Source organism: Brachyhypopomus gauderio, unplaced genomic scaffold (assembly GCF_052324685.1).
Source record: "Brachyhypopomus gauderio isolate BG-103 unplaced genomic scaffold, BGAUD_0.2 sc65, whole genome shotgun sequence".
NCBI classification, from domain to species: domain Eukaryota; kingdom Metazoa; phylum Chordata; class Actinopteri; order Gymnotiformes; family Hypopomidae; genus Brachyhypopomus; species Brachyhypopomus gauderio.
Window position 1 is genome coordinate 1,533,117 of NW_027506886.1, and position 22,815 is coordinate 1,555,931.

Below are 22,815 nucleotides of genomic sequence, written 5' to 3' on the forward strand. Positions count from 1 at the left end.
AGTTAAGTAACTTTGTAAACTGTGTAAGAAATTCAATGGAACACTGGAACAGTATTATTGGGACTATAATATCCATATTGCATTTGGGCAGTAAAAGGTGAATGAAGCAAACAGCCACACACCCAAAACACACAGCTGGATTAGTTCCATGTCTTGAGAGCTAGGGGCGACCTCTGTGTCATTTATAGATGGCTGAAAAAGTGACGGGTTACAAAGGTAGATTCAAGCCTTTTAAAGCTTGAAATTTTTCTATGTTTAGTTGAAAAGAAACGTCCACCCTTCTAAATACCTAGCTACACAACGTCTAGGGGACTTCACCCCGCGTCCTTTAGACCTGCGGCGCCTCCCTATGATGACAGCGGCGGCCAGGCAGTGCAGCTAATGCACATTACACTGTTACTTCAGCGGTGTGCTGAAATTATTTTATCGACTTGTTGGACATATGTTCTAAATTGACTGTATTCGTGGTATTTCCCATTGCTGTCGGTCTCACTTTGCGTACTGGACTGAGGAACGAAATGTAAATACGTAGGTAATTTAGCCAGCTAGCTACTTTCACTCTCTATATGGTTAGCCAGCTGCCATAGCAACGCCGTAGTGTGGGGAGCGACCCAGGCGGATCTGGGGCTTCATTTCATCGGTGATTATAAACGCCACAGACGCTGCTCGGAAAGACAATATATTTGGAAGACCAGAATTCAGATACGAGGACACGATCAAAGGAGTGAAATATGATTGAAGACTTGTCATAATCGGTCCTTTTGTGGTAAGTTGCTAGCTAGTAAGCTAGCATCCTAGCTCGTTGGGCTGTACTACGCTAGTTATCCCAGGCGAGCTTCAACCAGGTGTCCGTAGCCTAATATATTAGGATCATATCAGTTATATTATATCTAGCGTGGTTTATATGAATCACAGCGCTTTAATACTTGTTTGGACGTGTAGCTACCATTCCAGGTAAACTAAACATTGTCTCCTGTCCTGTCAAGGTCCATTAATATTAACAGGCTACAGAAGTCTAACCGACAGAAGTCTGCGTTAGAATATTAAGATAACTAGCTGTTAATGTGGGTTATGGTTGTGCTTTTATAGTTATTCTAACTAGTTGTGCTGTAACTGAACAATGAGTTTGTTTGTTTTAGCTAAAATATACTTTCACTTGAAAAGCCGACAGTGCCAAGGCCGTTTATACTTTCACACTCCACACCAGGGCTTTATCTTCCTGTCATGTCACCACACTGAGCGGTGCTGCCCGAGTTTAGACCGTAACAACTGACGCCTGTACCTGCCTCCGTGTGTGGGGTGTGACCCTCACATTTGACCCGCAGCGAACCCAAGAAACCACCGCGCTCGCTAGCTAACCCCGCTAACGTAGCTAACCCCGCTAGCGTAGCTAACATATCTACCGTAGATAACGTAGCTAATGTTAGCTACCTTAGCTAATGTTAGCTAGCGTAGCTAACCCCACTAACGTAGCTAACATCTACCGTAGATAACGCAGCTAATGTTAGCTACCTTAGCTAATGTTAGCTAGCATAGCTACCGTAGCTAGCCCCGCTAGCGTAGCTAACATATCTACCGTAAATAACGTACCTAATGTTAGCTACCTAAGCTAATGTTAGCTAGCATAGCTAACCCCGCTAGCGTAGCTAACATATCTACCGTAGATAACGTAGCTAATGTTAGCTACCTTAGCTAATGTTAGCTACCTTAGCTAATGTTAGCTACCTTAGCTAATGTTAGCTACCTTAGCTAACCCCGCTAGCGTAGCTAACATAACGTAGCGAATGTTAGCTACCTTAGCTAATGTTAGCTAACGTAGCTAACCCCGCTAGGTCAGAAGATACTTGACTGGCTCTTCAGAGCACGCCGGTGTCTGCTGGAGTCGAGACTACTGCGCGACAGCGTGACATTGAAAGCGTACTTCTACATTATGCTTTAGATGGCGTTTGCGCTTTATTAAAACAAACTGGCTGTTATCCATCAAACTAGTTTAAAGTATTTATCGCCATGACGGGTCTTTGTTTTATCTGAGTTCCGCCTGACCGAAACACGCCGGTCAAGCCGGAGTCGGTCACCTCAAACCAACAGAGCCAGGGTTAGCGATCCAAGCCAGCCTGTCCATGTCCCCGGACACTTTTCTAATCGCAAGACTGTTCTTATACTAAAAGGTAACGTCAGATCTTTATCTGTAATATTTAACGTTGCAGTTTTGTCATCTTTATTTCCATTATATGCCGATTCTATAACAGTGACGCACTGAGGCGTTTTATTAGCTACTAGATGTTTAGCATCTACAACTGTTCTTAGAAACATAGCTTATATATAATCAGGCGAATTTATCGACATTCATATGCAATTTATTCATTTTTAATAAATGCGTTTGGTTTCATTACATTCAGATATTCGATGATAACGCTTATGAATACAAAATAAGACAGATAGCTAGACAGCAGTTGGCCAGGCTGTATGCTTAAGCGCTTGAAAGTAAAATACACCTTTTGCCTTTTTGTCAGTGTTTGGACACTTTGTGGCAAAGCGTCACATAAATATGTTGATAGACACATGTTCGTGTAACTGAAATATGTTCTAGCGAAAATGATCCGTGATGGTTGGGAAGCCTTTATCGAAACGGACCTAATCTACCCATTTCAGAGCTGACATTCCCTGAATAGGTTGAACCCATGAACCAAAAGCCTTATTCGGTCTTTGGGAGCTGGTGGTTTAACAAATTTGGCTCCTGCAATCATTAATGTTGGCACCATTTCTGCGTGTTGGATCTTTCACCTCTGGACTGAACCCAGGGTAGGACTGTTCTACATGTATCTGATAACAGACGTACTGGCTGGCCCACCTGCATCTTTGGTATTTGTCTTCAGTGCGAGTCCTTAAGGTGATTTTTCAAGACATGTGAGCAGCATTGTCTTGCAAACTCACATCTAGAGAGGGACATTAAAATGAAACCACCTTTCTTTTTTGTATATTATCTTACCTGCACCAAATATTATCATTGCTCTCTCAGCACGAGAATGGGCAGCTTTAAAATTGTTCCCCATGATGATCAAGCATGTTTCTATGTGAATTAATATGACCTGCAGCTTTTTAAGTAGTTTAATAATTGAGGTAAAGTCCAGAGCACCCCAGCATTTCAGCTCAGCCAGTGTCATGTGTTTGGAAGCAGAGACCATCTGGAAACTTCCAACATGCACAACTGGAAGGGTGTTGATTGTGCATTATTTACACCATTTTGGAGGAACAACTTTCATTAATTCTGGGCTCAGTGATGTATAGACTCATTTGTGCCTGTGAATGTTGGTTTCTTAAGGACTGAAAAGTTTCTTAAGGGATTTGACTGCTGTGTTTTCAGTTCCTTAATCTGTATATCAAAATAGTTAGGGAAATGTGAATCTGCCCGTATTGTTCGAAACCGTAGCCAACACTACAGCCTTCACTAATCATATTACAGAATTCTGTGTTTATCTAGACTTGGCAATGCAGCTGTTTTGAAGCTGATAACTCCTGTCGTGTCATATTCTGCTTGCTTGAGTTGGAATACTTTTTTTTTTTGCCTTTAGCCAGTGCTTGTGAACACTTAGTCTGTGCATCTGTTGAGATAAACATTATTTGCATGTAACCAGATGGCTGCTTAAACCAGAACAAGGAATGCAATATTCTGACTTGGTTTAATTCAATAAATGACATTTATTCAATAAATGTTCATTCTCGATCTAGTAAAACAGCACAATGGTATTTTTTTCCCACATGTGTGTGTTTTCTCTCTGGCTTCAGTGCAATGTCTCTGGTTTTCCCGCGACCCAAAACCAGCGTGATCGGTAAAAAGGACAAGCGACTCATGGCAGAGGTGAACGCCTCCCCGCTCAAGCACTTTGTCACCGCCAAGAAGAAGATCAATGGCATCTTTGAGCAGCTCGGCGCCTACATCAAGGAGAGCTCTGCCTTTCTCGAGGGTGTGTGCTCCAGCCCCGCTCTATCTCCATCTCACACTCCTCTCTCACACACAGCATGCATGTACGAAGCCTCTTACAGTAGGAAAGCCATAGGGCAGGCGTACTCAACTAAATTTGTCCGCGGTCCAATTTTGGCAGATACCTTTGACCTGAGGTCCGGGGGGGGGGGGGGTTGTGGTGTTTTGTCCGAAACGATATGTGGTAGAAACACCCCTCAAAACAGTGGAATGGACATTTACCTGACCAATTTTAATGTTGCTATGTGTTTCAGGTTTGAAAAGTGCTGGAATTTAGGTTAAAGTACTTTATAATGCTTGAAATTGTAACTACTTGGTTTCACAACAAATATGTCTGACTGAATAGTTCTCTTGTATTAGGTTAACAAATACGAGCCTCTTGTAATTCCAGGACGAAACATGAGAACGTGAAGACGTGAAGATTGGGCGTTTTTAAAATAAACAACCATTAAATAATGTGATAAAAAGCGAATTATTTCGAGTATATGTATAAATATTTAACTTAATTATGTTTAACATGCTGGGAAATATTGAAATGGACCTTGAAAGTGACGTACAAGTGCTTGAACTCCACCTTATAAAGGTGTATGAACCCTGAAAACGTGACTTTGTTCATTGCGCTGAAGCGCGGCGCGAAGTTACAAAATTCGAGAGGTGCACGACCTCGCGAACCGACAGCGCGCGAGGCACTCGCGCACACGCGAAGCCTCAGCGATTATGTTATTTTCGCCGCGCTGACCCTCGTACACTCGTGACGGGGGGGGGGGGGGGGGGGGGGGGGGGCGCGAACGTAAGTTGTTGAGCGGGGTGGCAAACGTACACTCGTGACGGAGTGTTTTTTCAATAGCCCTGAAATAAATGTTACGGTTTTGTTTTGGTCCGTATCCAGTTAATCAGGAATGAGATTGGGTCCGGACAGGACTGCGTTCGGGTCCGGATCCGGACCGCGGTCCGCCAGTTGAGTACCCCTGCCATAGGGCATCTTTGTAAATCTCTTATTCTCACATAGTGGTAAAACAGCACACTGATATTAGGTGTGAAACTGCACGTACAGCAGGCGAGTGGTGTAACAGACGGGGCCTCGGCAGCGTTTCGCTCCTCCGGGGGGCCCGTGGCGACACAGACGGGATACAGTCGGCTCCACGTCTGAGCCCCAGCAGGGAGCTCTCTCTTCCCTGCCCAGACCCAGCGGTCAGAGGCATCAGCTCGTCCTGGACACCCCGCCCCAGTCACTGCAGCTCAGAACCTCGCTGCCTGGCTGGGAAGTTCACAGAAGGGTCATCTAATGAAGTTTCTGTTCAGTCTGTCTATTTCAGTGAACAGTGTATTAGCATAAACTCAAACGAATGTCCAGCAGCACTAGGCGGACACACCGTACTCCCCGTCTGTCTAAGACCTTAAGGAGCGCTACGACGTTATCCCTCCCATTCCTGACGGAGCTTCCGAACATGTTTCCAGCGCGTGGTCACATGGTGGATCTACCACCCATAGCCCAACGTGTTGCGTTTGCTTAACAGAGACCTACAGCAGCGAGGAGCTGGATCCGGTCACCACCGAGGAGCAGGTGGTGGAGGTGCGGGGCTACCTGTCCAAGGTGGCGGGCATCGGCGAGGTCCTCTCACGCAGGCACATGAAAGTGGTGTTTTTTGGCAGGTGTGTAGTTGCATTCCTCGCATGGCGCAACTTCAGCCACTGGGGCGTCTCTGCATTCCTCTGTGACTTCCTTAAAGTTCGGCAAACATAAGCCAGGATTCACTACAGCTTAAGGAGGGGAGGTTCAGGTTCAGAGACCTGAGGTTTTATTGAATCAAGGGTGTGGTGCCCATGTCTGCACATGCCTCCTCTTTATTAGGTATGTACAGCCTGTTCCTTAAATGGTCTCTGTACACCTTTACACATGCTTTGTTATGCTCATTATCCTCTGAGTAAGTCTATGCCCTTTATTTGCAAATTTGTAGAATACAATAAACTTTATTGATCCCACAAGTGGGAAATTAAGTATTTATGTTCATTATTTTCAAATGCTTTAATCCAGAAGCAGCTTTAAGCCAGAAGCTGTTGTCCACTAAATTTACATTTTACATTATTTACATTTACATTATTTTACATTAAATTAAGCTGAAGTTTAGACAGATGCTTTGATTCCACACCATTAGTTGGTTGGTCCGGTCTCTCTTTTCTTAAATGCATCGTCTCCATGTCCTTTCCCTAAAATCCTGCTTGGAATTTAAGCGCATCTCTGTGGTGTCTCAACGCTCCTGGACATTTTCTCTGCCGTGTGTGAACATCCCTGGATTTCTCGCACCCATAGGACCAGCAATGGTAAAAGCTCCGTGATCAACGCCATGCTGTGGGACAAGGTTCTCCCGTCGGGCATCGGCCACACCACCAACTGCTTCCTGCGGGTGGAGGGCACCGATGGCAATGAGGCCTTTCTGCTCACGGAGGGGTCGGAGGAAAAGAAAAACGTCAAAGTGAGTGGCGGCCTCTACGTCGGAGGAACGCGGTGACTACGGCGAGAGCGCCGCTGTTCGGAGTCAGTCGTGCGTAAACGAGACGTTAATTCTTCGTGAATGCTCTTTACGGCTTCGTGAAGGCTCCGTGTTGACTTCGGAGGTGAATCCAAGATTTTGATCACGTCTCTGACCAGAAATGCTGTTCCACGGCATGCTGGGAAAGACTCAGCTCTGTGGAATCATGGCATGCTTTCTAAAGCTTTTTTTTTTTTGAAGTGTTAGTGATAATACCCAGAACTCAGAAAAGCCCAAGTTTGAAAGCTTGTGAAGTCTCTGTTCCCAGAGCCATGATGAACTTTGTGTCAGCCTTGATTGACTTTGACTTGTTTTACTAGTTCTACTTTATATCTTTTTTAAACCGTTACCTTAATGCCGTAACGAGTGTTCAATACCAATGACAGCTGTTCAGTGGACAAGGTCATTTGTTATGCATGTACTTGGGTTAATTCTAGTTTCTGGTACAATTTCCTATGCATCAAATGTAGCTCCTCCAGCTAAGTGCATTTTTAAAGCCTTTTGCTGGTGTCTTTTACTGCATCCAGTCTGCTGGGGAATGACCCCAGACTGGTTCCCAGGCCTATTATTAGTCTTGAGATTAGTGCTCACTCCAGCCATTTGTCACAGGGCCACACGCTTTTGCCATCTGAGCCCAGGCCTCATGACTTCAAGGCCCCCCATCACGCTGCCCGTGTCCTCTGTAGAATGTTATTACAGCCACATTAGCATTTTGCTGTTTGAACCGCAGTACTCGAGTTTGATGTTCAGCTAAGGGGGCAGTGAGGTCTGTGGTGCTCAGGCGAACCTGAACACCTGGCAATCCCACGCAGTTCCCGTCCTGCGCTAAACGCAGCGGGACCACAGTAGGTCACGAGCAGCTGGCCGGAAGTGTGCGCATTCCAGAAGATGTGGGGCAGAGGTCACCTCTAATGCCTTCCTTCGTTTCACTCTCACGTCTCACACACACACACACACACACACACACACACACCTCCTATGACTAAGAGCAGCCATTACAGTGTTGCCAAGCTGCACGCCCTGCAGACTAATGATAAACACAAATGCCCTCTGGCGAAGACCTCGTATTTCAGCCTGGCCTCCCCCCCCCCCACACCACCCCCCCCTCCACACGGTGGACTTCCACCAGCATTTAGACGCAGCACATACTGAAAGCGTATTAAGAGAAGGCTTCTGAGAAGCATCGATTCCCCCCGTATCTTCTGAGTTTATTCCTCGCATACAGTACATCAGAATGTCCAAAGGTTTACAGTCTGAACTGGGTTTCCTACAAGTAGCGTAACGTAAAGATCAGCGTTAAAAGGCAGAGTGACAATCACACAAAGCACATACACTCTCTCTACATTAAGATAATCTTAACACCGTGGTGCTTTTGGAAACATGGTTCTGATCTTTGCCCCGCGGGTCCGTGTGTGTGACGTAACCTGCGTCTCCTCCGCCGGGTCGCTGGTGGCACCGGCACCCTGACGTCCCTTCACTCGGATTCTGCTGTGTCACTCCTGTGTCCAGCAGTAGCTCAGCAGTGATCAGACGCATGACATCCGCTTCAAAGCCTGATAAATGTCTGCTTATTAATTTATAATTACGCAACCATGTTCCCATGAAGATGTACGATCAATATTTTCATTTTTAGAATTTCATTATGAGAATGTCGTGTGTTGTTTTTTTCCTGTAATTTGAGGAATCTGCACTTTTGTATGGTAATGAAACCCCTTTATTAATAGAAATATCATAAAAAGAGATTACATTAAGGTGCATGTTTTAAGATGTGTGTGTGTGTGTGTGTGTCAGACTGTTAACCAGCTGGCCCACGCCCTGCATCAGGACCAGGATCTGGATGCAGGCAGTCTGGTGTGTGTCATGTGGCCCAAAGCAAAGTGTGCCCTGCTGCGGGATGACCTGGTGCTAGTGGACAGGTAAAGCAACCCTGCTCACAAACGCACACACACACACACAGCAGTAGGTCAGGTCTGGGAATTGTATCAGCTCTTTTAAAAGGATACAGTGACATGATGATTTGTGCAAGATTAAATTATTTGTTTTTCTCTGTTTTTGGATTGATCACTTGTCTGTCTCTGTTTTGTCTGGGTGGATGTGATGGATGTTCTGGTTCGGTTCCTCCAGCCCTGGCATTGACGTCACCACAGAGCTGGACAGCTGGATCGACAAGTTCTGCCTGGACGCTGATGTTTTTGTTCTGGTGGCCAATTCAGAGTCCACACTGATGCAAACAGTGCGTTGGCGTACAGAATACACCTCTCTCTCTCTCTCTCTCTCTCTCTCTCTCTCTCTCTGTGTGTGTGTGTGTGTGTGTGTGAAGGTAGAACTGTAGGTGGTGTTTGCCAGTAGAAAACAGTGCGTGGAACAGTAAAACATTGCGTTATCTGTATCTGGTCCAAACAGGAGGGGTTTTGCACAGGGCTTGTAGTGTATCAAAGCGGCTTAAAGAATGTCTGCCATCTTGACCATTACCAAGATTGCAGCTATGTGGTAGATCGATACTCATTGGAGCAGGAACTGACATTGTACTATAAAACCTCACGTGACTAAGCTCGCTGTCGCCGCCCTGAATCTCCGCCTTCCTGTTGTAGGAGAAGTCGTTCTTCCACAAGGTGAACGAGCGTCTGTCCCGGCCCAACATCTTCATCCTGAACAACCGCTGGGATGCCTCGGCCAGCGAGCCCGAGTACATGGAGGAGGTAGGCTGGTTCCGCAGGTGGCGGGCACTCTTGGGCCCCGCCCCCGTCCCGCTGCACGTCCCTCCTCGCCGAGACCAGCCTATGAAACGAGCGTGTTGGGTGAATGAAACACGATGTCTTTATGGAGGTGTGTTGGTTCGGCCCGCAGGTGAGACGTCAGCACATGGACCGCTGCAGCAGCTTCCTGGTGGACGAGCTGGGCGTAGTGGACCGGGCGCAGGCCAGCGACCGCATCTTCTTCGTCTCCGCCAAGGAGGCGCTGCAGGCCCGGGTACAGAAGGCCCAGGGCATGCCTGAAGCAGGTAGACCCCGGCCTCACAGAGCAGCCGCTCACGCCCGGCCCCCTCACCTGGTCCCTACACCTGCACCCAGCCCCTCACCTGGTCCCTACACCCGCACCCAGCCCTTCACCTGGTCCCTACACCCAGCCCCTCACCTGGTCCCTACACCAACACCCAGCCCTACACCAACACCCAGCCCCTCACCTGGTCCCTACACCAACACCCAGCCCCTCACCTGGTCCCTACACCAACACCCAGCCCCTCACCTGGTCCCTACACCAACACCCAACCCCTCACCTGGTCCCTACACCAACACCCAGCCCTACACCAACACCCAACCCCTCACCTGGTCCCTACACCAACACCCAGCCCTACACCAACACCCAGCCCCTCACCTGGTCCCTACACCAACACCCAACCCCTCACCTGGTCCCTACACCTGCACCCAGCCCCTCACCTGGTCCCTACACCAACACCCAACCCCTCACCTGGTCCCTACACCAACACCCAGCCCTACACCAACACCCAGCCCCTCACCTGGTCCCTACACCAACACCCAGCCCCTCACCTGGTCCCTACACCAACACCCAGCCCTACACCAACACCCAGCCCCTCACCTGGTCCCTACACCAACACCCAGCCCCTCACCTGGTCCCTACACCAACACCCAGCCCCTCACCTGGTCCCTACACCAACACCCAGCCCCTCACCTGGTCCCTACACCAACACCCAGCCCCTCACCTGGTCCCTACACCAACACCCAGCCCTACACCAACACCCAACCCCTCACCTGGTCCCTACACCAACACCCAGCCCTACACCAACACCCAGCCCCTCACCTGGTCCCTACACCAACACCCAACCCCTCACCTGGTCCCTACACCAACACCCAACCCCTCACCTGGTCCCTACACCAACACCCAGCCCTACACCAACACCCAACCCCTCACCTGGTCCCTACACCCGTGGGGCTGATGGCGTGCAACTGCAGGGTGTGGAGGCTCTCCTTTCTGTCTGGAAAGAACGGCAGATATTGCAGCGTGTTCACTTGTTCAAAGAGTATATATTTGCTGCAGTAACAGGTCAGGGAGAGATCTTGGTTCGGCCTCACCCTCAGGAATATAACAGACAGGTCCTGAATTTATGTAGCTTTACAAAAGCAAATAATCTTTTATCTCTTTGCTAACCATGACACACATTTACGAAACTTTGAGTTGCTGAGTGCACAAGTATTAATAATTAATGAATCCAAACATTCATGCAGGATTGTGAGGAAAAGGCAGAGGGAAGAGGTGACATCATCAGCAGGTCTTCTGGCCCTGGGCCACACCTGCTGCTCTCAGACATTCATTAATTATATTAAAGCACATAAAGGCCTAGAAACGCATCTATTTAAAGACATAACAGAACCTTTGAAGACCGCATAGCTTTGACCAGCATGAGACAATAATAGATTAGTACAGTCCAGTTTGCAGTCCAATTGCAGTGGTTCTAGTGAGGTACAGAAGGATCCTGTAATATAACCTCAACACCGCTCCCCACTGTCCTGTAGGTGGCGCTCTGGCCGAGGGCTTCCAGGCTCGGATGTTCGAGTTCCAGAACTTTGAGCGGCGTTTCGAGGTGAGCGCTCGGGAGTCGCCTGACCATCCCGCATGTGGGTTCACCTGCTCGTGGGAGAAAGGGCCGACGGGCTGACTCTCTGTGTCGGGCTTGTGTTTGCTCGCAGGAGTGCATCTCGCAGTCGGCGGTGAAGACCAAGTTCGAGCAGCACACCGTGCGGGCCAAGCAGATTTCCGAAACCCTTCGACTCATCATGGACTCCGTACACGTGGCGGCGCAGGAGCAGAGGTGTGCACCCCCGACCCCCAACCCCTGACCCCCCAGTCGGGGCTGCCCAGATCCTGCAGCTGGGTCCTGACTGTGGTTCTGTGTTCAGGATCCACTGCATGGAGATGCGGGAGGAGCGCGAGGACCGACTGGAGTTCATCGACAAGCAGCTGGACCTCCTCACCCAGGACTGCAAGAGCAAGATCAAGAAGATCGCGGAGGAGGTGGAGAAACAGGTATTCTGGGAGAGCCGCACCGCTACAGCACGACCCAACCCGCTCCCGGCACCCGCCACACGCTTCCGTTTTTTTTGACGTGCTGAGGCGCATGTTGGGGCGTCGGGCCCCGTCGTCATCCCCGCTGCCGTAATCCGTTTCAGGTGTCGAACGCCATGGCGGAGGAGATCAGGAGGCTGCACGTGCTCGTGGACGACTTCCACATGGACTTCCACCCCTCCCAAGTGGTGCTGAAGGTTTACAAAAACGTGAGTGAGCCGTGAGCCGCCAGCTCAGCCTGGGTGCTTCTCCAGCTTCTTCACTCCACGTGTGGCTTTACGAGAGAATTCTGAGACTAATATCAAACCCAAATGCCCAAATGTGTGTGTGTGTGTGTGTGTGTGTGTGTGTGTGTTTGATTGCAGGAGCTTCACAAGCACATAGAGGAAGGCCTGGGCAGGAATATGTCTGATAGGTGTTCCAACGCCATCACGTCTGCGCTCCAAACCACCCAGAGTGAAATGATTGGTCAGTGTCACACTGAATATGCCCTAGTTCACCACTGTCCTCATGTACCTAGCACTGGTGTCTTTAAGTGGAGACACAGGCCTGCATTAGCACGGTGTGATGGACTCGTACTCGAGCACACTGGATTTGAAGTGGACCCGTGACCCTTTTAACGGTTTAAAGGGTTTTAACCAGAGACCGTATATATAAGTGGACTGGACGACACGAGTGAAAAGTGAAGCCTCCGTGTGTCAGCTGCCCTCTAGTGGCTGGCTGCAGTACAACTTTTAACCCCGCCCATTCCCATGTAAGTGAACTGGCCGGACGAGAAACTTTGAATTTTTATTACACGTAAAATACGTTTTTTGAGCAATTATATTTTGTCAATTCTATAAGACCCCATTGCGTTAGTATCTCTCCCAGTGTTTTTCTCTACGATAAACAGATTTTATAGAAGTTATTACGTGTTATTTAAAGGGGTGTGGCGATAAGGTGATTGACAGTTAATAGCTGCGTTGGTTGACATCTAATACCAGACGCTCAAACGTGAACGCGCTCAACAGCAAAACTATCAAAACTCTCGACAGCAAATGGTTTTAATGGTTTAAGCCTGTATGACTCTGTCCCTTTTAGACATGTCATGTGGGTTCACGCACAGAATGGCTAATGAAAGACCCGTGCCGTTCTCATCTTTCGGCTTTGACACCTTCATTCTTTTGCTGGTGACAACACAAAGCCCCACTGCAGTGTCGGAGCCAAAATGGCCGTCCTTGTGTCGGATGTTAACGTGCTCCTCCCCCCACAGACGGCCTGAAGCCGCTGCTGCCAGCCGCGGTGCGTGAGCAGGTGGACAAGATGGTGCCCCGCCAGTGTTTCAGCCTCAGCTACGACCTCAACTGTGACAAGCTGTGTGGCGACTTCCAGGAGGACGTGGGCTTCCACTTCTCCCTGGGCTGGACCATGCTGGTCAACCGCTTCCTGGGGCCCAAGAACACACGCCGGGCCCTTATGGGCTACAACGACCAGGTACGGCCCAACCCCTCCCCCCGGAGTGTGTGTGTGTGTGTGTGTGTGTGTGTGTGTGTGTGTGTGGGTGTGGGTGTGGTGTGTGTGTGTGTGTGTGTGTGTGTGTGTGTGTGTGTGTGTGTTTCCTGTCATTCAGAGTGAAACTTCTTGTTCTGCATTTTTTGTTTTCTAAGCCTCATGGTTCTAGCTGGAATGTGAGCAGGTGACCTTTCTATGTGGTGGTGGTGGTGGTAGTGGCTTTAAGTGTGTGTGTGTGTGTGTGTGTGTGTGTGTGTGTGTGTGTGTGTGTGTGTGTGTGTGTGTGTGTGTGTGTGTGTGTGTCCACAGGTTCCTCGGCCCCTGGCCATCACTCCCATTAGCACTGCCATGCCACCTTTCCCTCAAGGCTCCATGACCCAGGAAGAACTCATGGTCTCCATGGTGACAGGACTGGCCTCCCTCACCTCTCGGACATCCATGGGCATCATCGTGGTGGGGGGCGTGGTAAGAGACCGCGGACGCTCCTGTTGGTCACCTTCACAGGATAACGCAGCGAATCACGCCCTGGGGCCGAGTCAGACTGTGTGTGTGTGTGTGTGTGTGTGTGTGTGTGTGTGTGTGTGTGTGTGTGTGTGTGTGTGTGTGTGTGTGTGTGTGTGTGTGTGTGTGTGTGTGTGTGTGTGTGTGTGTGTGTGTGTGTGTGTGTGTGTGTGTGTGTGTGTGTGTGTAGATCTGGAAGGCGGTGGGCTGGAGGCTGATCGCTCTCTCGGTGGGTCTGTACGGGCTGCTGTACGTGTACGAGAGGCTGACGTGGACCACCAGGGCGAAGGAGCGCAGCTTCAAGAGGCAGTTTGTGGACTACGCCAGCGAGAAGCTGCAGCTCATCGTCAGCTACACCGGCTCCAACTGCAGCCACCAAGTGCAGCAGTGAGTGTAGCAACGTCAGCCTCCACCTGCTGAACCTCACGTGCCCCCGCACACCCTCACCCCCCCCCCCGCACACCCTCACCCCCCCCACGCACCCTCACCCCCCCCCTCACCCCCCCCCCCCCCCCCCCCGCACACCCTCACCCCCCCTAACCCCCCCCACGCACCCTCATCCCCCCCCCTCCTCCTCTCAGTATTGCTGAGAACTGGAGTAAAATCCAGTCGTGGTGGTTTGTGGGTTTTGCGAAATTTGCACTGTAAACCTAATAGAAATCCCACTTGGCCATACTGTTATTACATAAACCCAGATCTAACACACAGATTTGTGGTTTGCCTCTGGTTGCTCTAAGCCAGGGGTCGGCAACCCGCGGCTCTAGAGCCGCATGCGGCTCTTTGGCGCTGCCCTAGCGGCTCCCTGGAGCTTTTTCAAAAATGTTTGAAAATGTAAAAAGATGAGGGAGAGAAATATATTTTTTGTTTTAATATGGTTTTTGTAGGAGACAAACATGACACCAACATTCCTAACGTTTTCCAATGCTGTAAGAATGTGTAGAATAAATGAAACTAAAGTTCAACGAAGATTTGTGTCGTAGCCTGCGACGCACGTTTCTATTAGCAGGGCGAGATGAGGCAGGTGGCTGTTGTAAACACACCGGCGGCGAGCTTGAAGACGTCACTCGCCAGAAATCTCAACTTGGCCAAAGCCACAAATGGAGCGAAATTGAAACCCTCCCAACACCCGAGAAACTTGTCTATGACACATGAATGCTCTTCCTGACAATTATAGGAACATGAAGACATGCATTTGGGGTATTATCCATCTTTGGATCAACATACCTGTGCGAACAGATATTTTCAAACATGAACTACATCAAATCAAAATATCTCACAGATGAGAGTTTGCAGTCCTGCGTCAAGATTAAAGTTACATCTTACATGCCCGATGTTGAGAAGCTGACTGATGTCCGAAAACAGAAGTCACATTAAACGGGTTGTTTAGTGCCCAAATAGCCTGATCCACATCTACGATTCATTGAGTTACTAGTTCGCTCTGGCGCCAACCACTGGATATCGATCGATCGCGATATAATACTTAATTTGTGTCCATTATACACCCCGCTCGGTAACAATTTATGTTCGCCACCCCCTCCAGGTTCAAATCTCACTCCAAGTGATCTTGAAAAGTTGGCAACCCTGATTTATTAAATTTCTTTAATTTCATCAAATCAATGAAACATAATTCATTAATATTGCAATGAAGTTAAACTTGAGGCGGCATCCTACAACAGAGCAGTCACGTGGTGCGTCGTTCTCTACAGAACACACTGCAGGGAGAATAAACATTTAATCATGAATGCTCATTACGTATTTGTAGCTAACTTATTCATTTTGATGGTAGGCTAATATAGATACATACAGCATGTGTTGCCTTCATTATAAGGCTTATATAAGGCTTTTAATTTTTGCGGCTCCAGACACATTTGTTTTTTGTTTTTTTGGTCCAATATGGCTCTTTCAACATTTTGGGTTGCCGACCCCTGCTCTAAGCACTTACCTCACTGCCTCCATCTAGTGGAGAAATCTATACACTGCAGTCGCATGTCCAAGTAGTACTGTGTGGCAGTGCTGATGTGTCTGTTGTGTTTTTAAGAAAGAAGCAATGTGCTATAAATGCACTGAGGAAAAAAGTTTTTACATTTATGTTTTACAGATTTCATATTATTTTTTCATGAACATGCCTTTCCTTAACTAAAAACATACTGTTATCAACTGGGGGTAAGTTCAGATTTACTCAGATCTGAAAGTGGGTCCATTTATATTTTTGTGTGTGTGCGTGTGTGTGTGTGTGTGTGCGCGCGCCCCACACAGGGAGCTTGCGGGCACCTTTGCCCAACTCTGTCAGCAGGTTGATCTGACACGGCAACAGCTGGAGGACGAGATTCAGGACATGAACCGCAAGATTGAACAGCTGGACTCCCTCCAGAGCAAAGCCAAACTGCTCAGGTGACTCTCCCCATCTGTGTGTGTGTGTGTGTGTGTGTGTGTGTGTGTGTGTGTGTGTGTGTGTGTGCGCGTGACCTGCGTGGCTCCCCCGTTCTGCTTAGAGTGACTCGGCAGCAGTGTGGGGCTTAAAATTTGGGGAATTTACCAGAACAAACTTGAAAAGTGAATGTTGTGTTGAGACGTACGCTGGACACAGCCTGATGTGATGTGTGTGTGTGTGTGTGTGTGTGTCTTCTCCTCTGCAGGAATAAAGCAGGTTGGTTGGACAGTGAGTTGAACATGTTCACCCAGCAGTACCTTCAGCAGGGGCGATAGAAGCGTGCTAGTCCAAAGACTGAACACCATGACCAAGACCTACACTAGCACTGTTAACTACTACATAACACAGAGTGGAGTGAATCAGAACCACTCGCATTATATACTCTATTCTTGGACCTCTGCTGATATTCTTATCCAGATGATCTAACCGTCATGACTTTCAGCCATGCTTTTATAGGACAGGACAGCTGTCTCATTATACCAAGTCAGTTTGCCATCAGATTTCTAAAACGACAGTCCTTTGTTGTTTCTTGTATCTTCTGAAGTGAGCTTGCTGCCTCAGAGGGTAGTGTACTGGCGTGCCACCTTGCTGCCTCAGAGGGTAGTGTACTGGCGTGCCACCTTGCTGCCTCAGAGGGTAGTGTACTGGCGTGCCACCTTGCTACCTCAGAGGGTAGTGTACTGGCGTGCCACCTTGCTACCTCAGAGGGTAGTGTACTGGCGTGCCACCTTGCTGAAGGGTGATCTGATGCGTCTTTTTTGTTTTGTGAAGAGATGCACGCTCGATTGCGCAATTATTTATTCACTACATTTGACTTCATTTGAAGTTGTAATTATCCTTGTTGTCTTTCTAGGTCACGTCTGCTTGTTTCACAATGATCTTGTTTGCACTAGAGTAGGTTGAAATACGAAGAGGTGATGAGTGTGGGCTTCCCTTCCCTCCGTCTGGCCGCTGGGTATGACACCAGATGGTTCCCTGGGCTGATGAGGTCGGTGTGATAGGCGCTCTCTGGTCTAGACTGATGAGGTCGGTGTGATAGGCGCTCTCTGGTCTAGACTGATGAGGTCGGTGTGATAGGCGCTCTCTGGTCTAGACTGATGAGGTCGGTGTGATAGGCGCTCTCTGGTCTAGACTGATGAGGTCGGTGTGATAGGCGCTCTCTGGTCTAGACTGATGAGATCGATGTGATAGGCGCTCTCTGGTCTCACATTTGCAGCCTGCCTATGGGTGGCGAGTTCTGATGTTGTGTGTTGTAAATGGATTGACCAAGAAATGAAACCACGTAGTTCAGTCGTTCAAATTTCTACAGCGATTGCCATTGCATAAATGAGGCATTATGATGGTGGTCTCACTCCACTCAACTGCAGTTTCCTTCAGTATAAAGTACGACGAGCTTTCACTGGCGCGCCAGACCAGGTCGGTGGTTGCAGATGGTCCCAGCGTGGCTCTGCAGATCTAGAAGGATTCCAGAAAGTTTGCACTCAGCGTTCAGGATGTCCAGTCCCCGGCTGTACTCGCTACCACAGACCAGCATCGCGTGGCAGTGGAGAAGATCAAGGAGAGAAGACACGCTGTGGTGTAAACGCTAAAGCAGCATCTCCACAGGCTCCTCCGCTCTTCCCAGAAACCCCTGCGCCAGGACTCCCAGTACAGCTCCAGTGAGCTGGGATTACACTACACTGACTGGGGTGCTTGAGGAATGGGTTAAAAACTCAAGGTTTGATTTTGGCTCCTGGCGGCTTATTGTATTAGAAAGCGGGGAAATGAAAGGAGGCCAGTTCTACCATGTGATGAATGGTGATGAAGCATAAAACCCTCTTCCAATGACATCCATGTATTTCTTGTTTACAAAAGAATACTTAATATTTGAATTAACTTGAATATGGATGGAATTACACTGAGATTGATATCAGCATATACTACATACAGAAGGCCTATTCAAATAGATGTACCAAACTTACATGTGTGTAAACCAACATTAAATCTTTCTTGCCTCCCATACATGTGGCCTGCTGAGTTTGGATTATGGATTGTGCTTTAAGTGTTGAAGTTAAGTGATCTGAAGAATTCTTGACTCGTACATGTTAGCTGCTTTTTTTCTTTTGGACCTTTTTGTATCGTATACCATGTGTTCAGCAAATGGGAGAAAAAACATCTAGAGATTCCACAGCAGTAGTAAATTATAGTTGTGCACGCAATGACTTGTAATTTGATCTTGTAACCCGCAAATGAAATAAAATTGATAATCTTAAGAGTTTGTTTTATTAAGATTAAACACTACGAGTATGTATATGGGTTTGGATGCAGTAGCAGTTTAGGGGAAAAAATAAAACAATTCTTAATTTCAATTATTACATTTCTTTAAAAATGCATGTTTTAAAATTAATCATTTGTTGTATACTAGTAGCAGTATTTGATCCATGTATGGTATAATTTAACATACTATTCAATTAAGGAGAGCTAATTAAGGACTGAAGTTAAATGTACTGCTTAATTAAGACAGGCTAATTAAAGACAAATAGGATATAAGAATATTGAAAAAAATGCTTTCTAATTGAACAATTACACTTGACTAACGTAGTCTGGACATTATTGATTAAAGTAAATATTTTTTACAGATATAATGTTTTTTGAGTTCTATAACTACATTCTCAAGAAGTTGGGTGATTTTCGTGCCTGTATTTTGTAAAGAAAGCTGAATTCTGGTCAAAAGACCTAAGCCAATGTACAAGTATAACTGGGTCCTGTACCTTAAGTAGAGCAGCAATGTGATTCATAACTTTCATAATATTCATAAAATTCATATTCACATAATAATTAAAGTGTAAATGAATGGAGAATTAATACTCACCATTCCATGAGCTCATTTGCATGTTAATTATCATTAGCAGTAAAAGTGATGATAAAAATGAAATTAGCATCTCAATCATCTTGAGTTCCAAATGTTTATATACCTGAAGAATCAGTAAAAACATAATTAAATTTACAACAGACTACATCTAAACATTGGAAGTAGAAGTCCAATCATCATGGATTAAATTGCTTTTCCCAACAAAAGACATTACTAGATATAGAAAAGCATGGATGAATCTGCACAGGTGGACCTTTCTGTGTGCTGTTTGATGTGACACAATAACACATGACACTTTGTTGGTAAACACACACTTTGGGGTGATCCGTATTTAACACACTCCCTGGGGTGCCTTCATGATGTCTCGTGGTGTTGCTCATCTCAATTACTTGTTGTAGGCTTGAAATATCAGAAAAACCCAAAAGAATTAAAGAAAGTTGCTGTGCGGTTTTGTTAGAAAGAGGTTTGACTGGTTTAGTCCTCTTACCTCACTCACCTCACTCGTTCAGTGTAGAGTTGTGTTACAGTAGGGCAGCATTTTCATTTAAGTCTTTTTGAAACGGGTATTAAAGTTTTTCTCAGTCGATTTGGTTCATTTCTCAGATCAGAATTGAAATTCTCAAAACTGTTTCATTCAATCTCCACATCTTGTCACTTGTGCACATCATAATTGCATTTCTCATTGTATTTCACACAAATGCAAATGCTCATTACAAATAAACGCTGAAGTCTATCATAATGCTGTATGTTTCTGGTCTACCAGTGTTATTAATAAACCTTCTGGACTCTATAGGCCGAGTGTTGTTTTCACCTGACCACTAGCCGTGGTGTTTCTTCAATCTTGACTAAGGTATATTTAAACATAAATCCCTTGACCAGACCTAATGAGGTGCCGTAATAGTCTGTATATTATCAAGTATATAGTGTAACCAGGCATACATTTATATTAAAATCTACTAGTCCGTTGTACGTCAACAAGTACCTGTTGTAGATGTGCCCTCCAGATCCACTAAATCTCACTTTATTGGTTGTGTAGCAACATCCACTGGTTAATTCAGGAGACATGGGAATGGGGCTCGAGTTCATTTGAACGAATATGACGCCACCTAGTGGATATATCGCGTATTACTTTAATTTGAGAGTTGGCTTGTGGTAGCTGTGTGTGCCCTGTTTATAGATAGATAGATAGATAGATAGATAGATAGATAGATAGATAGATAGATAGATAGATAGATAGATAGATAGATAGATAGATAGATAGATAGATAGATTTGCAGCAGTAATCCACTCTGATTTATTAACACCATAGCTTATTTATTGATGTGAGCTGACTGTACCAGCCCGAGTACTGCTGATGTCATACAGTGTGTGTGTGTGTGTGTGTGTGTGTGTGTGTGTGTGTGTGTGTGTGTGTTGTGTGGGCATGAAGGGACAATATAGTCTTTATGAGTGGTGCTGCTGCGCTCCAAGGCAAAAACATTGTTCGGCAGTAAAATATTCTGAAACCAAAACCACATGTTGCGAAGTACAGGGCGCGTGTCGTAGTGTGTAGTTACTCACGCTGGGGGTGTGTGGGTGGTAGTGATGTGTCGTTCGCGAACGATCCGGTTCTAAGAGCCGGCTCTTTGAAGTGAACGATTGGAACCGGCTCCGCAATGGGAGCCGTTTTAGGATCCTATTTGGGAGCCGCCTTTTCCTTCAGTATTGCGCTTGTGCTCTGCAAGTGCCACAGTTTTTTTCCAACATCGTTTTTATTTGTCCTTCGGTGCCTCGCTGTCTCTCCCTCTCCCTCCTCTGCTTCTGCCAGTGGTATAGAGCGGAGAGTTTATTTCCTCAGCGTGAGGGTCCGTGCGCCGAAAATGACGCAATCGCGGTGGCTCCGCCCCTGCGTGAGGATCCCCGTGCGAAGCGAGGTCGTGCACATCTTCAGCGCAATGAACAAAGTTATGTATGCCGGGTTCATACACCTTTACAAGGTGGAATTCAAGCACTTGTACGTCACTTTTCATTATTGAAAAAGGCCATTTTCAATATTTCCCAGCACCTTAAACTTAAATATTTATACATATACTCGAAATTATTCGAAATAATTCGCTTTTTTATCACATCGATTCAGTCAGACATCTATTTGTTGTGAAACAAAATACAGTTACATTTTCAAGTACTTTAGCCTACTTTAGCACTTTCCAAACCTGGAACACAATGCAACATTAATTTTCGTCAGGTAAATGTTCCTTCCCCTGTTTTGAGGGGTGTTTCTTTACACTACCACATATCGTTTCGGACAACACTGCAAAGAATGTCTCCACTGCCCGCATGTCAAACGTGTGCTCCACACATCTGACCAATCACACATCTTTCAGTTAATAATGTGGTGGGGAAACACTGAAGAAAAAAAAAAGTCTCCACTTTTTTTGTGGAAACGGCAGGCAATTGGCCAAGCTGTATTGCGTTCTATTTTGTGATAATTTAATAATTGGTTATAATAAAAGTTTTATTTATAAAGCATTGTTATGCAGCATTTTTACTCATCACAAGTGAAGTGCTTAACAATGTCAATAATGAAACAAAATGTTAAAAAATTAAGGTTTAAGCTATTAATTAATAATGTAAAAAATATATATGGGGAGCCGTTTGGGAGCCGAAAGAGCCGGCTCTCCACAGTAAGAAGAGCCATTAGAGCCGCATCTCAAAATAGAGCCGAAAATCCCATCACTAGTGGGTGGGCGGGGTTAGTGAGGAGGGGGCGTGCCACAGACTCGCTCTCCTATCAGACGCCATTACAGGCGTGCTGCTTGGACAACGGGGGGGGGGGGGGGGACGGGGGGGCGGACGGACGGATGGAGAGATAGTGGTAGTGAGAAAGGGAGGGAGAGATAATGGTAGGGAGAGAGGGAGGGAGGGATAGTGAGAGGGAGAGATGGAGGGAGAGAGGGGAATGGGCAGATATTTGAAGCACAATTACACGCGCCACTTTCTGCGGACTCCTCTGACACGCTCACAACTCACCGTGTCACGTTAAGTGATGTAACTTAAAGCACAGCGACTTACGCAAATTTCCCCCCAGTGCATGTTCTTGTTTGTCTTTACAGCTGCAAAATATTTATTTGCAGATGGCTTCATATGGTTGTCCACTCTCGACGTGTTGATTTTGTGTTATAGACTATCATACTTCTGTTACATACATTCGATGCCAATTCATTCTTAAAGCTCGTGAATTGATTTAGGGCATTATAGAGCACATCTGTAAATCTACACATTGCATCCGGTACAATGGGGCAGACTTTAGCGATTGTCTTACCAGGTGCAATAGCATTAGTGCTTCCTTAACTAAAACCAGGGGGGAAAGTAGCTAATGTGTTCCATCTACAGTAACGGGACCTGGGTGTTGGTGTGCAGAAAATACAAAATAAAACAGGAAACGGTGAAAGTAGGTTGGTGCTGAATCCGTTTCTCTGCTTTTGTTTAAAGATGCCTTTAAGTGCTAGCGCAATTATCCCTCATAGGTTTGCACAGCATGTAGCAGAGAGGCCTCTCAAATGTGGCAAGCTTTCAAGACTCAATTACAGTCCTGACTCAAGCAGGAGGGTGTGTGTGTGAGGTGCTTACAGTGCGCCTGCCAACTGTGTGTGGAGACACAGCCAAACAGGTACTAGCATTTGCATAAGTTGCCCTTAGCCAGACTTGAACCCCTGACCTTTCAGTTGCCCAGCTTTGGCTGTGACTGTAAGCGTGTGTGTGTGTGTGTGTGTGTGTGTGTGTGTGTGTGTGTGTGTGTGTGTGTGTGTGTGTGTGTGTGTGTGTGTGTGGAGAAGAGCTGGAGGTACTAGCAATTCATAGCAGTTCTCTGAGAAAGTTCCCATAGACCACATTCCCATTCTGACCTGACAGTGACTTAGAACAGTTAATTACTGTTGAATCCATAGTGCAACTATATAAAAGCCAC

At 46.8% G+C, this 22,815-nt stretch overlaps 1 protein-coding gene across 2 annotated transcripts; it reads left to right on the forward strand.

Moving 5' to 3' along the window:
* Positions 1 to 322: 322 nt before the first annotated feature.
* Positions 323 to 18,270, forward strand: mfn2 (mitofusin 2). 2 transcript variants are annotated; one of them, XM_076988979.1, is made up of 18 exons: positions 323 to 766; positions 3,787 to 3,965; positions 5,500 to 5,635; positions 6,294 to 6,456; positions 8,305 to 8,429; positions 8,638 to 8,746; positions 9,105 to 9,212; positions 9,361 to 9,514; positions 11,046 to 11,113; positions 11,220 to 11,341; positions 11,430 to 11,556; positions 11,700 to 11,804; positions 11,961 to 12,063; positions 12,848 to 13,068; positions 13,396 to 13,551; positions 13,778 to 13,974; positions 15,844 to 15,978; positions 16,224 to 18,270. In XM_076988979.1, the coding sequence occupies exons 2-18, from the start codon at positions 3,791 to 3,793 to the stop codon at positions 16,291 to 16,293; spliced, it is 2,274 nt and encodes a 757-aa protein (XP_076845094.1). In that variant the 5' UTR covers positions 323 to 766; positions 3,787 to 3,790; the 3' UTR covers positions 16,294 to 18,270. The 2 variants fall into 2 exon arrangements, with proteins under 2 accessions (XP_076845094.1, XP_076845093.1); XM_076988978.1 differs by lacking the exon at positions 323 to 766 and adding an exon at positions 1,816 to 2,168.
* The last annotated feature ends 4,545 nt before the right edge of the window (positions 18,271 to 22,815 follow it).